This window comes from Hydra vulgaris, chromosome 04, assembly GCF_038396675.1.
Source record: "Hydra vulgaris chromosome 04, alternate assembly HydraT2T_AEP".
Lineage (NCBI taxonomy): Eukaryota > Metazoa > Cnidaria > Hydrozoa > Anthoathecata > Hydridae > Hydra > Hydra vulgaris.
Window position 1 is genome coordinate 9,441,483 of NC_088923.1, and position 22,503 is coordinate 9,463,985.

Below are 22,503 nucleotides of genomic sequence, written 5' to 3' on the forward strand. Positions count from 1 at the left end.
ATCCAAAATTGGTATGTTTTATATTATTTGATTTCTCTGTTTTTCTTGTATTATCAAAAAACATTAAAAATTTTTACCTGCTTTAGTGCACAGATGGTCCAAGAAAGACACTTTAATGCTTTTAGCATTAAATTTCACTAATATATAAAAAGAGTTACAATATATAAATTTAAACTTTTTGGTTATTGAAAAACTTTTGTAATTGCTATTGTTTTCGTTGTGAATGATTTGCATTTTTTTAACAGCAAATTTATTCTGCCAGCCATACGTCGCCAAGTCTGGCCATACATCGCCAAGTCTGGCATTTAATGTTACTGCCAAGTTGTCTTGGCTGCCAAATGTAACCAAATTTGCTAAACTGCCCATTAATAATCCAGGATTTAACTTCTTAATCCTTAATCAACGCGTTCGGAATGTCTAGTTTGTCTCGAATCGTTGTGGCATGTCTTGTTTTATCACGTATCTCGATAGAATGTCTCGTATCGTTATGCTACGTCTCGAATCGTTATGGCATTAATATATAAGTTGATTAATTTAAACACTAATAATAAGCTGATTAAGTTAAAACATTAAAGTTTTATTTTACTTATATATATATATATATATATATATATATATATATATATATATATATATATATATATATATATATATATATATATATATATATATATATATATATATATATATATATATATATATGTATATATATATTTATATATATATATATAGATATATATATATATATATATATAAATTACTTTTTTTTCAAATTAAGTTTAAATTGAACAAGAAATACATTAACTTACTTAATTTAAAACTTTAATATGTGAAAATTAAAACTTGACACATAACAGAGAAATATTAACATGCACATAAACCTAATATAAACCATCGAACATCTAACAAATTATGACACGGTAAATAATCAAAATCAAATCTTAGATAAATCAAATAATAAATCTTAGATTGATAAGTAATTCAATACGTGATGTTTGTTATTTAGTGAAAGATTTTCACATTTAGTATGAAGCTTCTTATATTTTTCATTTTGGTAGGGAGAGGGTATCATAACCGTGTTTGTAGGGGTAGAGTATCATAAATTCTAAACAATCATAACTAGATTTTAAGAATTAATGTAATTTATTTTAAATGTTTATAGGCATTAGTTTGTTTGTCATTTGTTTGAAAGTTTCTCCAATATAAGCGATTTGATGAAAGTTTGTAGACAAAACGAGAGATGATCAGTTTGGAAAACGGATTTTTATGCAAAAACTGTGTAATTTATTATTTATTTAAATATTACATCTTTACTATATTTTTTAATACTTTGAAAATTTTTACTATGTGATATTTTAATAAAATCTAATGTTATAAGATAAAATGTTTTTATCTTAATATCTATAACGATTAAAGATGGAACATTTTTTTTAACATAAAACGTTTTTAATGCAAAAGCTTGTTACATTTAAATATAAATTACTACATTTTCACAATATTTTTTGAATAATTTATAATTTTTTACAATAGTGAATTTGAGTGAAATCTAATATAAATATATATATAAGTTAAAAGATTTTTGTCCTATATATCTATATCCTATATATCTATAACGATGAAAGTTAGAACATAAAACACAAAGAAAAATTGCTTGAGAATAGTTTGCAGACTTATAAAAACGCTTGCAAAAACTTTCAACAGTACGTATTTTACAAAAGCCAACATAATTTTAAAAATAACATAACTCGGACATCTTTAATATTTTTTATTATCCAAGTTTCAAAAAATTTATAAAACTTTAAAATAAAAGCCCAAAAACTTTCAATTACTCCAAAATGTAATTACTTTGCAAATATTTTTTTAAAAAAGTGAAAAATTATCAATGTAAATAAAAATTGGAAACTGTTATATATTACAACACGTCATAATTTGACATTAGGTGATCTTCGACTGAAGTCAGATCTTAAATATATCATAATTTTTAAATGTTTTGATGTTTATTCAAAAAAAGTTTAGCATAATAACAATTTAATCTTTAAAATTTTCGTTCCAGCTTATGGTACGTTAGTAGAGAAACCCTATAAATAAATTAAAATAAAAAACATAAAAAACAACGTACACTAATGTATAAAACAATTCTAAGATAAACGTTAATCGCAAATTGAAAGAAAATTACTTTTTCCAAATTTGTGCGTAAAAAAAATTGAATAGAAAGTAATTCTTTAGTTGACCCAAAAGAGATGTAATTGGTTGATGTCGGAAATATATTTTTATTGCAATTATCATTGTTTTGTCCATCAGCTGTCCACCAGTTGCTACAACTGTTGAATACCATACCGTTTGTGTTCAACCGATCTGGTTCACCAGCTTAAAAATCAAATCAAATCAATGAACATTTTATAAATACATAAAACATAGAGTGAAGCAGTGCAAAACGAAATAGAGGGTATAATGAAATAGTTATGTAAATGCTTATTATCTAAATAAATTTTTTTCAGCATTTTTATACTAAGGTATTTTTATTCAGATTATTAAAGTTTTACACACTATAAAAAAGCAACAATTGACATTCAAAATCATTTATTTCATAAATGACCGTTCCCAGATCATAGCAACATTGCATAATTAATTTTTTTGCTCTTAATTTCTCGTAACAGTGAACTTTTGGTGTAAAATGCTTATGCAAGCTATGTCTCCTTTGCTTGAGGATCTAAATACTATTGCTTGCAGCATTACAGCTTATTTGGCATAATTTTAAGGTTGCAGCGAAGTGCCAACAATTTCTTAGAAAACAACCTTTTTAATCTTTTTGAACCAGCTTGACATTAAAATTAAACAATATTAAAATCGAATCAATTTCATAAATGCATAAAACATAATTATAAGTATTTAAATTTAATTTTCAATTCTCATTAAAGTCCATTTATTATTTTATAAATATGACAAAACATACTAATTTTTTTTAATAAATTATAACTGAGCAATCTATTGCAAATTGAAACCGATTGGCTATTTATCAAAATGCTTTTTTCTGTAGATTTGTTAAATACTGGATTTACTTTAGTATTTTTGCAACGCAAATGTGGTTACACAAATGTAGTTAAGCAAATGTTGCTACACGAATGTTGTGGTTACACAAATGTAGTTAAGCAAATGTTGCTACACGAATGTTGCTGCGTAAATGTATAGCAACTAGAACAAATTTAAACTGCCCATTGTAAAAAAAGTACTAAAAAAATAGTTTTAAAATAAGTAATACTTTTTGCAAATAATTTTGTTGCCTTTTATAATAGAATTTTATTGGAAGGCATTTTAGTTACACTTTTAAGTTGATTGATATGAACCTAAATTATTACGTAAAATCAAATAGAAGTCAGGATTTTTTATAAAAACTTTTTTAAAATTTAAATAAAATTTTGATCGAAATAAATTTTAAAGCTGATGTTTGAGTTTATCTTTTGCAACCATATAAAATTAATATAGAAAAAGTAACAAACAAAACATTTTATTTTAAATTAATAACTGAAAGTACAACAAAATGTTAATTTACTTCAGATTTTGTTTAACTACCTGGTGTACATAAATAAAGATTAACACTTTAGTGATAATCTTTATTTATCTACACCAGGTATCTACCTGATGTACATAAATAAAGATTATTTATCTATTAAATAATCTATAATAATTATAAAATTATTAATCTTTTTTTGCGTAGCGCTATCTGTATTTACTAAAAGCTGAGCATTTACTGAAAATCTTTTTGATTTTTCTGCAACAGCTTCATCAATGAAAAGATTTTGTTGTAATGCTTGAAGAAATTTGGAATGAATAACCTTTACAACTATTCTAGGATCTACACTAAAGGTTTTAAAAGCCAAAAGTCTTCATCACGTTTGCTACAATGCTCACCAACATGTCATACAAGAGATTTTTATCTCCTGTGGCACCACACCTGTGGACCATTTTCTACCAGCATCAAACAAGCTTGAAAACTTCGAGAGAGGTAAATAGAACAAACTCTAAAAGTTTTAGTAAACTTTAACAAAAAAAAAACACTTTTCAAGTTTTAGTAAACTTTTAAGAAACAAACAAAAAAATTAAATAAAAAACGCTTTAATAAACTTTTAACATACAAAAAAACAAAAAGTTTATTATAAAAAGTTTTAGGTTTTTAATAAAGTTTTGGTAAAAGTATTGTAGATAACTAATTTTTTTTTTTACAATACTTTACTAAAAAAATTTTACTAAAGAAAGTTTTAGGTTTTTAAAGCAGTAAATTAATTTTGCTAAAAGTTTTGTAAAAACAAATAGATTAAAAAAAATTTTTTTTTTATCTATTTTTAGACAGTTTACTTGTTTAACAATTGACCAATCATTTTTTTAAGAGTCTTTGGTTTCCCTGATCATTTTTATTTAAGTCAAACATACAGTCAATCGGATTGGATTTAAAATGTTTTTAAATCTTTGTTGTTTTTTACACAACTATTGTTTCTTTATTATTCTGAACGCTCATTCTACAAATCTTTTCTTGCCTTTCATTTTTGATATTTTTTATTATTTAATGAAATTTATACAAATATAATTGTTTGTATTTTAATTTCTAGTTTTAAACTCTTCAAAACTAAACTCTTCTAAATTAAAATTAAGGAAAACGTAGATATTTAATAAAGAAAAAGTAATTTATTTTCTTACCTTAATATTAGAGTATTACTAATTTTATAAGTAAACTTAGTATATTAAGTTTCATACGGGAAGGTCTGGGTACAAATAATTGAGCTGTAGGGACAAAAAATTTTATTGCGTTTGTTTACGTTTATAGCAGTTTAAAGTGAAGCAAAATATAGCTAATATAAATATAAACTAATTTACAATTACTGTTTTAAATGGAAATAAATATTAATGTAGTTAACATTTCAACTGCATCAAAAAAGATTTGTGTTGAATGGCTTGTTAATCACGAACTGGGTGTCACAGGCTCTGTTATAAAGTTGCATGGCAGAATTTTGAAGTTCTTACCATATCCAAAACTAGTTAAAAAACTTTATCTAAAAGCAAAAAAAACTGCTTATTCAAAACAAGCTTACATGTAGACGAGACACCACACATGTAGATGAGATACCACACATGACTCAAAATTGGACTGGAAGTGAAAACCTCTACCCTTGCGTAAACTCTAAACTTTTTAAAGAATACATACTCAATGAAATAGAGGGTACATTTGGACAACAGCAAAAAGCATACCAAATGCTAACTAGCAGAAAAGTTATATCAGTTACAATACATTCAGATAACAATATAGTATATGTAAGAGTTTTCATAAGAAAATCTTATTGCCATAATGCATGCCCTGTTTATTTACTTTTTGTAGGAGGGACACCTCGTAAAGGTTATTGTGAATGCCCCGTTGGTCTTAGTGGGCTTTGTTGTCGTGTTTTAGCAATCCTTCTTTACTTAAAGCATTATGAGGATACAAAGACAACAATTTTAGAATTAACGTGCACACAAGTGATACAGAAATGGCTTAAAAGATCAAAAAAAGGTTCTATTCCAATGGTCCACTATCTCATATTAAAGTAAAATCAGCAAGAAACAAAAGCACAATTGAAAACTTAAAAATTACTCCAGCAGATCCAGAAAATTCATCTTTTAAAAGAGATGCTTTAAAAATGAAGCAAAAAATTAAGGAAGGGCTGAAAAAGTAACCCAATTTTGAAAAACACGTATATGATACTCTTTGTTCAATAGATCTTGGACATGAATCTTCACTAATGGGGCACTTAAGATTTAGATATGACCCTGAAAGTTTTAAATCCCAATTCAATAAGTTAGGTCCTATAAATGCAAAAAGTTGTACTTTAAATAAACAAGCAGTAAACCCACAAAATTGTCAAGATTATTATAGTGAAATACCAACAATATTGCAAATACTAAATCAAAATAAAGTAAACATCGAGGTAATTATAGCTTCGCCTGAACAAGTTATTGTATAAGAAAAAATTAATAAACAACTTTTAAATGAGGATCCTGCTATTCGCATTGATTTGACAAATCTGATACCATCACAAGGACAATACACAAAACATATTAATGTCAAACAAAATACCCAGGAGTGGATGGACACAAGAAAAGGGAAAATTACAGGGAGTTGATTACCAGGATTGCTAGGAATATATGGACAGAAAAAATTTACAAATTATAGGAAGATAGTTAAGGAAGGATTAAATGAAAATGATATTTATAACACACAAAACATAAAAAGTTTTGAGCTAGGTCATAAATATGAATTTATTGCACTTCAGCACTTTGCAAAGATGTCAAAATGTTCTCATGAAATGTGTGGATAATTTAAATTAACTGGATCACCCAGTTAATTTAAATTATGGGGCAAGTCCAGATAGCCTTGTGTCACATCAAATTATTTTGGAAATTAAAACACCAGCAAAAAATAGTGACAGTCTATTGACCCATTTCAAAAACCAACCTCAGTATTACGTGCAGGCTCAGCTTGCACTACTATGTACAAAATCTAAATACTGCATATTACAATCTTATCATCCTGAAACTTTAAACATAAATTTCTTTATTATTCAAATAAATAATTTACTGAAGTCAGTTATCAAGGAAATATCAAATCCAATAAAAAATTAGCAACATCATGAACATTCTTTGCTCACTACTCTTGAAAATAATGTTGTGGGGAAAATTCCTGATTTTAAAGAACTAAAACCACTTAGATCGTAAATTAAAGAACTTGTAAAAACATCAACTTTTCTATTTAAATTGATATAAATGTTTAAAATTATGATAAAACAATAAAGTATGTTTTTATTAGGTTATATATATTCACAAAATATTATTAATTACAAGATTCTGCCTTTGGCCCGATGGGGCGCATTGTAAGGTTTACAACACGACGTAACATTTTTCATGTTGAAGAAAGTAGTCCATTCTTTGTACCGGCCACACCGCATTAAGAATTAACCAATCAAATACGCATCTTATGAATCTCTCTACATGAATAGGGGTAGAAGCTATATCAAAATTACCAGCTACATCAGCTTGTGGGAACTGATTGCTTGACTTTTGAGATACTCGATTCAGATATATTCCTTTTGAAGAGCATAAATCTTGAATTGAAAAGCCTCTATCTGCCATAACTTTGTGTTCTTTCTCAACTAGTTTTAAAATATGAGATTGTTCTGTTAATTCATTATCTGTGATCGATCCAGGGTATATGTTTCCAAAAAACAATCCTGACCCATGTGGAGAGATTTCAATAAAAGCTTTCCCTGTTGGACAGTTTTTATAACTTGAAAACATTAAAGTGTTAAGGTCATAATTGGTTGGTTGTTGAAACTTAAATTCTGTAGCATCCACAACAATATCGGTTTCACCATGGCCAGTGTTTTTAAAAACAGAAGGCATCATCAGGGAAATATAAGTGCTTTCGACTTTTAAACTTATCTCTAAAAATATTGTGTCTAGAAATACAACCCATCCAATGAAAACACGATACATGGTGCTTTTAGAAATGCCAGCCATAAATCCAATAACACCAAGATGAATTGCATGTCTGCACAATGTTAAAACTGAAAATAATTCGGTTTTCTTTTCAAGGAATCTGGTTCCTGTACTTTGCAATCCGGATATTCAATTAAGTGGCAGTGGCTACACAATTATAAAGGAGTTGAAATTGCAGGACAGTTAAACCACATAAATTTTTAAACTGCTTTGGTTTTTCTTTAAGTTTGGAATATTTAAACATTCCTTTTTCAAATTTGTCTAGTTCTTTTTTTGAAATTTGATTTCTTACAGATAAAATTAAATATTTTTTATGTAACATATCGTTCTTTAGTTTGTTTATTTTTTTTTCTTTTTTAAGCTGTTTTATATAATTGTTTGCATTGTTTAATTTTTCTAAAAGAATTTTGTTAGCATTTGCTTCTTTTTTTAACTTAGAAAATAACTGTTGTTTTGTTGGTTTAAGTAATGATAAAGGAAATTTTGTAACATAAGAAGGTCGGTTTGTTGGTTTTTTACGAATAGGACAAGGTTTAGACAAAGATATCATCATACTAAGCTTACGTTTTAACCCTTCACACTAAAAAATAAAGGTAGAAATTTTTAGTTAAGGTAGGATATGTGATATACCCTTAGTAACGTACAATTTTCTACTTTATTAGGTAGAAAATTATACCTTTAAGTTAGGAAATTGTATGACAAATAATTGTTTTTAATATAATTTTCTACCTTAAAAGGTAGAAAATTATACCTTACTAAGGGTATATCACATATCCTACCCTAAGGTAGAAATTTCTACCTTTTTTTTTAGTGTGTTTCAAATGTTTTTTATCAGCTTCAGTCGTTTTTTTATCAGCTTCAGTCGTGGGAAGCCTGTAAAACTTTATACGATCTCCGTTAGTAGTTTAGGTTCTAAAGTTGTTAAAACATAAATGCTGCGCCACAAAACCAGTTAACCATTTCTTTTAAGTGATACAATCAATAAAATTTGATATCTAATAATGTTTAACATCTTTTTATTAAAATAAATAATAGTTACATATTGCTAACTTATTTTATTAGCCTATTAAAAAAAATATTTGTTTTGATTTTTGTATATATTTTTGACTCAATTGTATTAAGTACTACGCTATTTTTAGTAGTTTAATCGAGAAAAAAAACTGAAAATCGATTAATCTAGAAACATTATCTGATTGGCTAGAATTTTGTCCCTACAGGCAATATTCGCTTAGTTAAACCGCGTCGTATGAAACTTGCTAATAGCACGTAATTAAGCGTAATTAAACCTTTATTGTGAATTTAAAAGAACACAAATGAGTAAATTTTGTAAATATGAAAAGATTTAGCGAATATCATTAAAAACAAACTTTACAGTACTAGATTTTAGGTGGTCTGTATTGTTTTTTTTTCTAGTAAAACTCTTTTGTGTGTGTTTTATAAATAAAATTTTTGCACATCACTAAAAGATAGCATAAAAATCTGACCCTACAAACCCCGCTAAGTTGTTACTTTCCCGGCAACCATTGCTTTAGTGGATTTACAGTGGACCTGTTTTGGCATTTTTTAGCAGTTCTTTGGAGTTAGTGTTGCAAAGGTAAAATTTACCGGAAAATTTTGAAAATTTACCGCGTGGGAAGTTTTAAAATTTTTTTTTCTTTTTTTTTAATTTTTAAAGAAAATTTACCCTCAATTTAAAATTTACCAGCAAATTTTGAGTCAAATTTTACCGGAAAATTTACATCGCTAATTGGAGTTTCGCTCATCGGTAACTAAGCGGACCTATTGGTGTAGCTGGTATAAAGATTTTAGTTTTAAATAAATGATAAACTAATAAGTTTGTTTTAAATATTTTTACATTTGTTAACTTTTGTTCTTTTACATTTTTACCGTTTTTATGTTCCTTTTGCTTGTCTGCATTACAAAATTTTAAACAAAGTTAAATTTAAAACATAATCATATTTTTGTTTTGTACAAGGTACTTGCTAAAAATTTGAATGGTTTTTACTTTTCAACTTAAGTTTTCAAGTAACTTGTTTATTAGTAACTCCCAACTTAATAGTGTTCAAGTGTACTAAAGCAACAAGCCAGTTTTTCTCTAAGAAAAAAAAATTGATAGTTTTGGTTAAATTTGATTGGTTGTTTTATTTATAACTTATGGATACCGCGGTATGCTTCGGTACCGAAAACTTCATAATGTAAAAGTATGCAAACCTTGTTAAAAAAATTTCTGGTGTCAGTTAACTAACTTGACTAAACTTACAAAATTTTTGTAAATAAATTTTGTTTAATTAATAAACTGAATGAATAACTTTTTTTTAAAACTAAATGTACAATATAGTGTATAAATGCACAAACACACACACACACACACACACACACACACACACACACACACACACACACACACACACACACACACATGTGTGTCTACTTACTGATTAACCTACCCATGGTGAAACAAGTTATTGAAGATAGAAATTAGATAAGTGTTTTTACTAATTTATTATTGCTCTAATCTTTAAGACCATTGAGCACTCTATTTGTAGAATACGCTAACATAATATATATTATATATATACATATATATATATATATATATATATATATATATATATATATATATATATATATATATATATATATATATATATAAATATATATATATATATATATATATATATATATATATATATATATATATATATATATATATATTTATATATATATATATATATATATATATATATATATATATATATATTTCATATTTACATACAACACTAATAATAAGTAATTAAGTTAAAACATTAACATTTTATTTTACTGCGTAACAATTTACAACATCCTCTACTATTGATACTTCAATGTTTGAAGTCTGGATTACAAGCTCTTCTTCTTTGAACTTTGTGAGGCTATTAAGGTAAATTACTAAGATATTACCTAAATCATCTTCAATTTCGACTTTTTCTGCAGGAATTACTTGTTAGTTAAAAATACATTAGATCCAACATTCTGATAAATTAGTTTTTCTAATTTTAGCAAAGATGATCCAAAATGTCATAATTAAAGTATTGAATTAGGTGGTCTTGAATCATCTTGATATGTTATACACTTATCAATTTCATACCACCATATACATTTTTCACAAATATAGTCAGATATTCTTCTAAATGACTCTGCCATGTCCATGGGTATATTTGATTATCCAATGGGAATATGTGATTTTAATCTAAATTTTATCTGCCTGTTTTGCACCTTTACTTACTTTACTAATGTTGATCATTTTGCTAATTGAAACATTCTTTATTAAATAAATGACAACTTTGTAATTGTAAAAGACTATTTACAATAACATGATTATTATTTGTTGTAGTATTATTGAAAGTTTTTAACTTATTCAATATGCGTTCTTTTTCTTTTGTTTTTGATGAGATTCAAGATACTATTCTTAGCATATGTGGACTACGAACAGAAAAAGCGCCTAGACAATTTCCATACAAAACTTGAATCAAACTTTTGGTTTTTGTTTATTTATTGTTTAGTTGGATTTGAGTTTATCTTTTACTAGTTCTTTAAAATATATCAAGTATTTTCTATAGCAAGATAAAAAGCTTTGTATATTAATCATTGTAGATATTCATTCATATGCTAGTTGATCAATCTTATCCCTCAACACCAATGATTGTTTAAACGTTGCAATAATCATTGGTGTTGAAAGTCAAGAAATGATTTGTCTTTATTGTCAAAAGACAAATCATTTCTTTAACATATTTTTTTTTATCTTTACTGAGATAATTGCCTATTTCATTATAGAAATTTGATATATGACCTTTTATATCATGCGATGGTTCACAAGGTAAAACTTCATATATATATATATATATATATATATATACATATATATATATATATATATATATATATATATATATATATATATATATTAGGGATATGACTTTTTTGCAACCTACTAGGCCCGTATCGTAATTCAATGAACTTTTATGTAAAAAGAACGAATAGATGTTTCATTTTGACATATTTTGAAAAAAGGTCACCCCAAAACCAAAAAATCGAATTTTCAATAGGTACACTTTTGTACAGTAAATGAATATTAAAGGCTGAAGATGTTGTAAGAGTCATACTCCTGTTGTTATTTTATTTATTTATGCAACATGTACTGTGATATAACAAAAAACATTATGTGATATATAATTATACAAGTATTACAAAATTAACAGTATCAAAGCGTCTAGTACAACAATATACATAACTGTCTGTGTCTATAGGCCTACTGTGTTTAGTACATGGGTCACATGATGCTCACTTCTCATAAAGAGTCTAGCGCTTATTACTTAGAATGAATCGAAGTTGCAGTTTGTCTTTCTTTCTGCAGGAAGCATACAGGTCTTGCATCACCTTGATTGCACGTTCAGCTATCTGGTTACTTCGTGGTATGTCGATGACGGATGGCTCTTTCTTCCAGTGATTTTTGAATGACTGCAATGCCTTTTTGTAAGGCTTCAATACATCAGATAAATTCTTGAAGTCATTGTCATTGTACTTTTGACTACTAAACCAATGTTCTGCCCACTCATATGAAATGAACCTGCAAACCTTCTCCAAATTCTTTCTCGCTTCAGGCATAAGAATGAACGCCAGAATGGCGAGAATGGCTCTTGAGTTCCATCTGGCATTGCTCATATTAGGAATGTTCTGAAAGTGAATCAGAGGGAAGTTTCTTTGTTCTTCATAGAACCTAAACACTCTTGTTAAATGGTACAAAAACTTCATATCGTCTCTCCACCCTGATTTATCAAGAATTTCTACAGTTCCATTCACAAACTTATCCTTCAGTTCATCATACTTATTCAACAGTTCAGACACAAATGGGTATTCAATGTTTGGAGATTTGGTATCACCCCCAAGTTCTTCGTCCTTCACCAGACAGAGAATCCTGTCTAGTACGTGATGCTGACAACCGATAAATTGTGGTATTGTGACACCCTTTAATTTAAACATACGTTGCAACTTCACAACAACTCCATTTCTCTTCCCAGTATTGACGTTTGTTGTATCAGTAATGATCATCTTAATTGAATTCCACAAATTGTATTCATCAATAAGTTTGGCAATTTTTTCAGCAACAGTTTCAGCTTTGCCATATTTTAAACGCAGTGCATCAAGTTTCACGTCAGTTCTTTTATTCTGAAGTACAACTACCTGATATTCCTTATCATCTATTCGTTTGCCGTCAAAGTGTAAGGACCACTGTTCCATTTTAAGTTGTTGTATCATTTCTTTTTTTAATTTACCTGCCTCTTTGAATATGGACTTGTAAATTGCTGATTGACTTGGAGTTGGAATATCAATACCTTGTTGTGATAATACATTGCATATTTTAGCAGCTTTCTTTGTGGAAACTCCACTTGATGTAACCATACTTACAGCAAATTTACTTTTGTAGTGCTTTCTAGTTTTTTTCTGAGTGTCCTCATCATCGTCTTTATCACCGTCGTCGTCTTCATCATCTTCACTCTTACTTTTGCAGTTTTCAGATTCAGTACCACTGTCTGTGGTAGACAGGACTTGTGATGCGGAAGGTATTGCTGTTCCAGACTGGACTTTCCTTCTCTTGGAAGGGTGAATGGTTTCTTTACTTGCCACTTGTCCTGTTGAGTACCCCACCTGTCCTTTACTTTCTTTTTGTAGGTGGTATAGACGTTTATCTTCCGAGGATAACCACTGGCCATTCACTTTCGTGATGTCAAATAATGCATTGAGAACATCATATTTTCCACGCTTGACACATTCATCATAGACCTTCAGCACCTTCATAAGCTTTGCTCTTATCACTTGATCAGACACACGTGGAAAATTCAGTTTATTGTCCCACAATTTTGTAATTTCCTTAGAAATTTGGTCTATTCGTTCTTTTCTTCCTTTAACATATGCTCCGAGAAACTGGTATCTTCCTACGATCTGCAATTGAAGTGGTATTCTGGATTTTTCATCGAGTGAATGTTCTTCTACAGCCACGCTTCCTCTTCTTCTGTGTGACTCTTGAAATCTCACCAAATTTTTAGTCCAAGTCTTCTTGTTCTTTGTTACTGTGGTATGACTTTTCTTGTGAGACATCATATAATATTGTTACGACTTTACGGATAGCTGAGCGTAAATATCCGTTTAATAAAGTCGTTTAATTAATAAAATACTTTAACTGTATAGTAATCCAATTATAGTTCGATAATCCAGTCAATGTTGATAACAGTTCGATAATCCAGTCCGTATCCTAACGATAATGCTACAACTACTTATACTTCGTACACTTACAGCGTCTTTAGTTCGCTACAGTAGTTCCTTATTAGCTCAGTTACACGCAGAGTACTTCATAGAACAATTCACATTATCAACACTGAGCTCTGACAGCAGCTCGCTTATGTAATTATTTAGAGCTTCCAGAATGTTCTACTAAGTTCTATAATCTTCTACAGTCTGTTACAGTCGTCTATATCACCGTGGTAACACAATGACGTCATCACATAACAATTCCAAGTATTTGCCGGCACACGGCCGTTTCGTTGCCATGGTAACGTGTGGCGTTATATTTATAAATTCATAACAAAATAATGAAATAAATAGAATTAAGCTGAGAATTAAGCTTAAGATTAAAACATCGGTCAAAAATAAATGTATAAAAATGGTAAATCAAATTTTTATTTTGGGGGTGACCATTTTTTGTTGCAGAAAGCTATTTGGGCCTTTTTTCATGATTTTAGGTGAAAGTTCATCGATTTATGATACAGGAAACATTTTATTTGAAAAAAAATTAAAAAGTCATATCCCTAATATATATATATATATATATATATATATATATATATATATATATATATATATATATATATATATATATATATATATATATATATACTTTTTATTATGTTTGCTTCAAACAAGGCAAGCAACCACTATTTGAGTGGGAAGTTACTGGAAGAGACGAAGTTTATAGAGCAAGATCATGACTGACAGATGACTTATAAGATTACAAATTATATGAATCAGGAAAGCAAGATGAAGGAAGAGAATTCCTAAGAAATAACCTTTGAGAAAAAAAATAGACGAATAAGAGTTTTTGGAGCATTTAGGAACAGTTACAGAAAAATGATGAGACTTGATTGAATGAAGAGTAACACGAAAATAAACTTTAGTAGAAGGCACAAGTGACGCTAGCTCTTTAGTGCAGTGTCCATTATAGTATTTGTGGAAACGAGAAAGAGACAACATTATGACAATGTGATAATGGTTAGAAGTTGGTTGCAAGAGCAGGTCCAACTATGTTTTCAATTCTTTTTTGCACCTTGCCTGAAAGAGAAAGGGCATCATTAGAAGATCATCTCCTGGTATGGCAAGAGCATTCCATATCTTTATTTCATAAAGATTTGAGATTTATAGCAATAAAGAAAAGTATCCAGAGTAAGAAAGTGTCGAGCACGATAAAGAGATAACCTTAGCAGATACTATTTTTGCAATGGATTTGATATATGGTTTCCAAGAAAGATCAGAAGTAAGAGTTAATCCTAGAAGATGAAGGGTAGATGACTCATCAGATCATTATTGTTCATTAATTTAGGAAGATCTAAATCTTTGCAATAACGATTGGTTGAAAAATTGGGTTTTAACCGAATTAAAGTTCACCTGTCACTGTGAGCCCCATGCCGTAGCAGAAATGAGATCCTTTTCAAGCTCAAATGCCCCCTCCAAACAATCAGAGAGTGTTGGTTTCTTATCAAGACAAGAATAAATGGTAGTATCATCAGCAAACAATACCACCTTAGATGTGAGAATATCTGGAAGATCGTTAATGTAAATTAAAAAAATATAGGGCCAAGGATAGATCCTTTAGGAACCCCTGAAGTGACAGGATATGAAGAAGTGTGCTGTCCATCGAGGACAAATTTTATACTACAATTGGAAAGGAATGAATCAATAATATTAAATATGTTACCTGATACACTTTAAGAAGAAAGCTTGTGGAGAAGAGGATGCCAAAAGCTTGCCAAAATCAAAAGGTTTAGAAATGCCAAGAGCGATAGCTTTAACATCTTCACCTCTATCTACTGTATATAAATATCTTACACAAGAAGACCTATCAGTTATTACTGTTAACATATCAGCAGTAGAACAAGAAATCCATATTGGCGATTAGAAAGTACGTTATCAGATTCATGATGAGAGATTAAGTGTTTGTTAATGAAACATTCAAAAACCTCGCTTATGATAGGAAGAAGACAATGGGACGATAGTTAGACAAGTCATATCGCTCTCCAGAAATTTTGAAAGCAGGGATAACAGATGCCGCTTTCCAGCCGGCCGGAAAATAAGACTCTAATAAGCACTTGTTAAATAGTTTCGAAAGCACAGATGACAGCTCTGGAGAACACTTCTGCAAGACTATAACAGGTATGTTGTCAGGACCACAAGCTGTAGAAGAGTCCAAGTAGGAAATCACCCTAGAACTTAAATACTGATCAAGATTTAAATCTTTATTTGATGTATAACCTTCTTGATACAAAAAAGCTGGTAGTCTTTGAATTCCATGCATTTCTTCATCAAGTTTAATTTTTAGACTACTTTTATTTTCTTTACAATAAACTTATCCCTCTTTTATATAACTTATTAATATTTTCTTCGAATTTTATAAGGTTTGTTTTGATTTTGATGTATTTTTTTTCTTGCTGCAGTTAGTGCTCAAATTAATTCTGTCATTAAAATTTAATCCTGGTTGGAAAAATGAATGAGATATATTTGAAGATTGATGAATATTTATTGGACACAATCAAAATGGATATTCACTACTCTTTTGATGACATCTTGTATTGACTGCTGGAGCACAACTATAAAAAATTGCATCTTGTCAAATAATAAAATGCCTACAATACTAATAGGATGTTTTAACATTCGAGTGTCCTCATTTCTAGTTTTTGCATAAACAATTTGGGCATCAGAAGATTGGCAATGTGCCGACATGTAATGTTCAGGTTTCTCAATTATTGATTGGACATTAACTTGCACTTTATATTGCTTAAAATACTTTTAAATATATGGCTGGATTATTTAAATAGTTGACCATGAATAAAATATGAGAATTGTTATTATTTTTAGACACATCATGCCATAATTAAAGGAGGTGTTTACAATTGAAAGTTTTCAACTTCTTTAACAATAACTCTGTTGGTGTGTCCTTAGTGCTTGAGCATTTATTAATTAAAGTATGTTTAATATTATATCTCCTATTGACATTTTAAAAACCATCAAAGCTGTGCAATCGAAAGAACTTTTTATGTTGTTCTGCATATTTTTTCTTATTTCAATTAAGGGGATTTTTCTTCCATAAAGCTCAGTCAAGCTATTTGCAAATGAATTATCGCCATTAATTTTCAATATTTTAAATATTTGTGGAGTTATTAGGTCTCCTATTGTGTCCTATCTCTAGAACTTAGTTTTTTTTAATGCCTTGTTTAATTTTTGAATTTTTAGGTTCTATTGGCATTGAACCTTATCAATGCCAACAGAACATACAAATAACAGAAGATTAATGTGCCATTAATCCTTTGTTTAGATCTTCTTACAATGGCCTTACCTTTACTCTTGTATACAAACTAGTTAAAAACTTTTTTAACCACTTACCACCGTTTCAAGATAAAACACCTGCATTATTTTTCATTTCAAACTTTTGCAATAGTTTAGTAAAATTTATATATGTTCTTACTTCTTAATTTTCAACTTCAGTTAAACAGTTACTGTCCAACCAGTCACTGTCCAACCAACTATATGAATGATAGTTGGTTGGACAATTAAGCTACAAAATTATTTTAGATACACATTTTTTTTTTGTCAAATATAGTACTAATAGTAAATTTGCTATTTTATTTTGATTAGAATAAATCAACCTATCAACTACTGTATCCTGTAACCGTTTGTGTATACTTGATTTGAATGACCACGTATAACAATTTTTTACACTTTTTGAAAGTTAGAACTTTATGGCTATAAAGGAGCTTTTCAGAATAGATGGCACTATACACTCAATTGTAGTGAATAAGATTTTTTATTTAACTTTTTTAAAAAGAATTTTGGCATTATTTAAGATTTTTGATTTTTCTTTACGTGACTGATAAAGTGCTAATACTGATTTTCTTCCACACAGATACATTTTACTGGAAATAATGTTAATAGGTTTAATCAGGGTTGACATAAACTCCAAGCTAGCTCAGAGAACAGTGAGGTTTTTTGGGTTATTTTGGGTTTTATTGGATAAATTTGGGTTTTATTTTTATTTCGTATCTGTAAACAAAAATTTTTTTTAATGATATTGAAAATTTGTCTAAATTTCTACTTTAACTTTATTTAAATTATATTTTATATAATGTTATTTTATAATTTATAGCAAAAATTTTTCAAAATATTTTAAAAAAGATTTTTAAATATAATTTAAAACTGTCATAGAAAAAAAAATTCATGTTAAATATATATGCATCTATTTGTTTTAGATTTAAAAGTGTTATTTTATATAATTAAACCCGACATTTCGGAAAGGGCACAAGTCCATTTATTCAAACTTTTCAGGAGCAACAAAAACAAGTTTTTCAAAAAAAAACTTTATGGTGCTAACAAAACTAAATATAAGAGTAGATAAAAAAAACTTGTACATAAAAATCAAACATTAAAATCATACATAAAAATCATACAAGTTTTTAGAGTTTTATTTATTATAAAAAAACAACACTTCACACATATATTTTTAATTTAAGTTAATGGACTTATGTCTTTTTCAAAATGAACACTTTTTTGTATATAAAAATCCAAAGATTATCAGAATAATAATGATTTATTATTACAAAAAAACAATTATTGTTAGTTAATCATCACTTATTTCTTGCAATTCATTGTTTGCCGAAGTTGTTGGCCAAAGAAAAACCTTTGTATAGAAGTTTTGGTTCTCTTCTATTGAATATGGAATATATTTTTCTATTTTTTTTCATTGATAGGCAATTTTCCAACATATGCAAGAGTACTACTTAATCGGAAGGTTGGCCCTGTACCCATACTTTGTAATAGCTGAAAATCATAACTGACTAAGCAATCTATGGATTTCCATGTTGTCACTAAACCTGGTGTGATCTTAGAGAATGTGAAATGTGACACTTTAGAAATACCAAAAGTTACTTTTTTGTCCTTGGGTACTCCTTTTCCATAGGAATCCACAGATAACACAAGTTTCTTATAATGGTTTGGCCAACATTATTTTACATTAAAAATATCTTCAGTTTTGGGCCTTCTAATTTCAAATTTTTCGTTTGCTTCAGCTATAAGATTTTCATACTCTGTTGGTGTGTAAATATGGTCTTTTTTTCGAATATATTCCTTTGCTATTCCAAAAATTTTACAGTTTGGCAAAAGTGAGAGACCTCTTTTTGGTATGTTATATTGTATCTCATTTATATTGCTGTTCAGTTCAGTATTCGGATCATGGCATGATTTATATTTTGGCCTGCACAACCATCAGAAAAAAGGTGCAGTTCTTTGGCTTTGTTGCCAATATTTTAAAATAACCCAGCACAAATATACATACTTTTGTTGGAACCTTTGTTAGCAACTCCTTCACAATATAAATAAAATACTGATTTACCAGTTTTAAAATCATATATGCAAAACTCACACAGCCATAGTTGACGTTGATAAAATATTTCCTGGACAGAGATATGTGTAAGTGGCAAATTTTGAATAAAATCAAATGCAATCCTATACACATTTTGATAGTTTTTGCACTTAGTTTCAACTTACTACATTTTTTTGTAAAATTCGTTTGCTTGTCTTTTGTGGATCTCAATATCTCTTTGATAGACTCTTTTAACATTGTCATTAAGGTGTGGGCTTTTTAGTTTAATTGTTAACACTTCACACAGTCCACAGACATCTATTTGCTTTTTACCAAATGATAAACTAAAATTTTCTTGGAAATATTTAACCCTTTAACAGTGGAAAATTTTTTTCACGGTGGCTCTTTCCTAGTGGAGTACTTTTTTTAAATTCCGATTTTAATGGTTGTTTTAAAGAATTTTTTTTTTTGTAACATTAAGTCACAAAAAAGAAAACGAAACATATTTTTTACAATATTCAAATAAATAAGTATTATAAAACATTTATTTTTAAGTCTCTAGAAGTATGATAGTGTTTAAAACAATAATTAACACAGAGACCAACATCACAATCAATACACATGTATCTAGTGTCAGCTCGTATTTTGTTAGCACTACATACTGCACATCTTCTAGATGGGGTTGCCCTCATTGGATTAGGAGGTATTAATGATGGAAAATGTCTCTCAACTAGTCTCATTGGATTAGCATTAACTGAAGAACAACCTCTAGCTTTTAAGTTCTTCGTTTGGTCAACATAAGTTGAAAATATGTAATCAATAATCCTTTGGCAAAATACAATTGATGTTTTTGTAAATCCTAACTTTTTAGCTATACAATAAGCATTATGAACAGATGTTTTTATTAGGTGCATGAAGTATTTTTTATACCATTTCTTAACCCTTTTACGTTCTGAAATATAAGTGGTTAACATTTAGTCACCTTGATCGACACCGCCCATGTTTTTGTTATATAAATCAACAACAGCAGGTATTATTCTTGGTTTACCAGATCTAGTTACGTCTACGATACTATTTTTAATGCAAGTGCTTAATAAATAGATATCCTTTTTATCTCTTCATTTCGTACACATAATACCTGTACTTTTTTCACTGAACAAACTTCTCATCTGGTTGTAACTTTTTGCAAATTAATCCAGTTGGCAGACCTTTCCGGTCTTTTCTTACTGTGCCAACACAATCAGTTTTATTTAATAAAAGTTTGTGACAAACTTCAACAGATGTGTACCAGTTATCAATAAATACACAATAACCTTTGTTTAAAATTATTCATAAGTGTCATAACAATACTTGTAGCTATATAATTATAATTGTCAGTGTTTATCTTAACCACCTTCCCTGTGTATAAAAAACCATTCCAAATATATCCTGTTTTAGATTCAGCTAGAATGAATAACTTTAAACCAAATCTTGCTGGTTTACTTGGGATATACTGTTTCCAGCTCAATCTTCCTTTCCATAAAAGTAAAGATTCATCAATTGCAATATTGCGTTGAGGCACATAAGCTTTACGAAAAAGTGTGAATAGATAGTCATGAATAGGCTTTATTTTTGCACACTTTAGAGCACTTTCTTCTAAATTAGAATTAACAACAAAGTGAATAAATGTATCAATAATTCTAAATCTGTCATACTTGATAACTTTACGCACCACTGGTGTAGCATATATCACATTGGTTGTATGATACAACTCATATGTTGGTTTCCAAATAATACCACGATACAGAATCAAACCAATATATATACGTATTTCATCCCTAGTTACTGGAGTCCACATTTTAAATCTATATTTTGGCTTTAACTGCTTCTCTTTAAGAGATTGCAAAGCATACAAGTTTGTTTGTTCAACTATGTAATCACAAATTTCATCGGTTACAAAGAACTCAAACAGTTGGTGTGGTTGAAAAGTGGTTATGTCAGGATGTACTCCTGGGGTACCAGTAAACTCATAATCGGCACAGCAGCCTAAAATTTCATCATTAGACCATGAATATTGCATATTTTCGACCTTTTTTTGTTTATCTGTTTGAACTACGCCTGCTGAAGACATTTCATTACAATCGACATTCAAATGCGCCTGCAGTTCATGAGCTTCAATATCTGAATCACTATCTGATTCCGTATAATTTGATTCACTTGAGCTAGAAAACTCTTCTTCGGACTCAAAAGAACCTTTGTTGTCATTTTCCAACAAAATACGAAGAGCTTCTTTAGCAGTAAACTTCGTTTACTGCTGAAGAAGCTCTTTGTATAGCAACGGCTATATCCATGTTCACATATAAGTATTGCTTTAGCTTTGACGGATATAACCGTCGTCCACTGTTAAAGGGTTAAGGTAAAACTTAGATTTAACAGGATGATCTGGATACTTTTGTTTGTATAACGTGTGCATAGTTTTCACATTGAGTTTTTCATCCAAATTATAAGATGATGCATCTTTACTACAGTGGTGCACATATTTAACAGGAAAGGATTCGATATGCTTACGTATTTTTTGTTAATGTATCTTCAGGTAATGCGTTGCATCATGATTCCTCAGATTTACCTCTGTGATCTATAGACTGCTCATTTGAAAAAAAAAAAGCGTAAACGTCTAATTTGTTTCATAGAAATTCCATGCATACTGCAAAAAGCTTTCTAGCATACTTTTTTTATCACACCTTCAATCTTAGTGTGATAAATAAAAGAAAATTCTTTTTTCTTAGGTTCTTTAGATCTAAACCTTCTTCTCTCTATTTCCTTCTTTTCAATCAATGCAAGTATGTGCTTTGGGTATTTTTACAATCAAATTTGTTAACATACTGATTTGCATTTTCAATAATATCTTCAGATGCAAGCTCCATACACTTTGAACTACATCTGTAAATAATTAAAATTATTGAGGTAGTATTATAATAATTCAATGTTTTATCTCTAACTATTGGAGGTAAAACATGAGTGAATAATCAAAAATTTGTGAACAAATATAGTCTATATTCTATATTATAGAACAAAAAACTAACCTGCAAGAAGCACCCATTTGTCTTGGTGCCACATCATTTCTTTTGTGGTTTTTATAAGCGTCTCCAGCAATTTTGGCTTTTTTTATTTTTTTGTGTTTCTAATTTCCACTGTTTGTATTTATAATTTCCACTGTTTGTATTTATAATTTCCACTGTACCAGACACTCTTTTTCTAGATCTATATGCATTTTCAGCAAGCGCGAGAAAATACATAGAGATCTAGAATGAATTTTTTCATAAAGTGAGATTACGTCACTCCAG

The 22,503-nt window shown here is 28.8% G+C and overlaps 1 protein-coding gene across 1 annotated transcript in view; it reads right to left on the reverse strand.

The window, feature by feature from the left end:
* Nucleotides 1-1,424: 1,424 nt before the first annotated feature.
* The window catches only part of LOC136079550 (uncharacterized), a 184,889-nt gene continuing 163,810 nt past the window's right edge, over nucleotides 1,425-22,503 (reverse strand). Inside the window, exons 10-11 of the mRNA XM_065795387.1 lie at nucleotides 2,177-2,367; nucleotides 1,425-2,078 (exon numbers count right to left, since the gene is read on the reverse strand). Coding sequence (XP_065651459.1) covers nucleotides 2,055-2,078; nucleotides 2,177-2,367 — 215 coding nt within the window. The 3' untranslated portion in view covers nucleotides 1,425-2,054. The remainder of the gene's footprint in view (nucleotides 2,079-2,176; nucleotides 2,368-22,503) is intronic.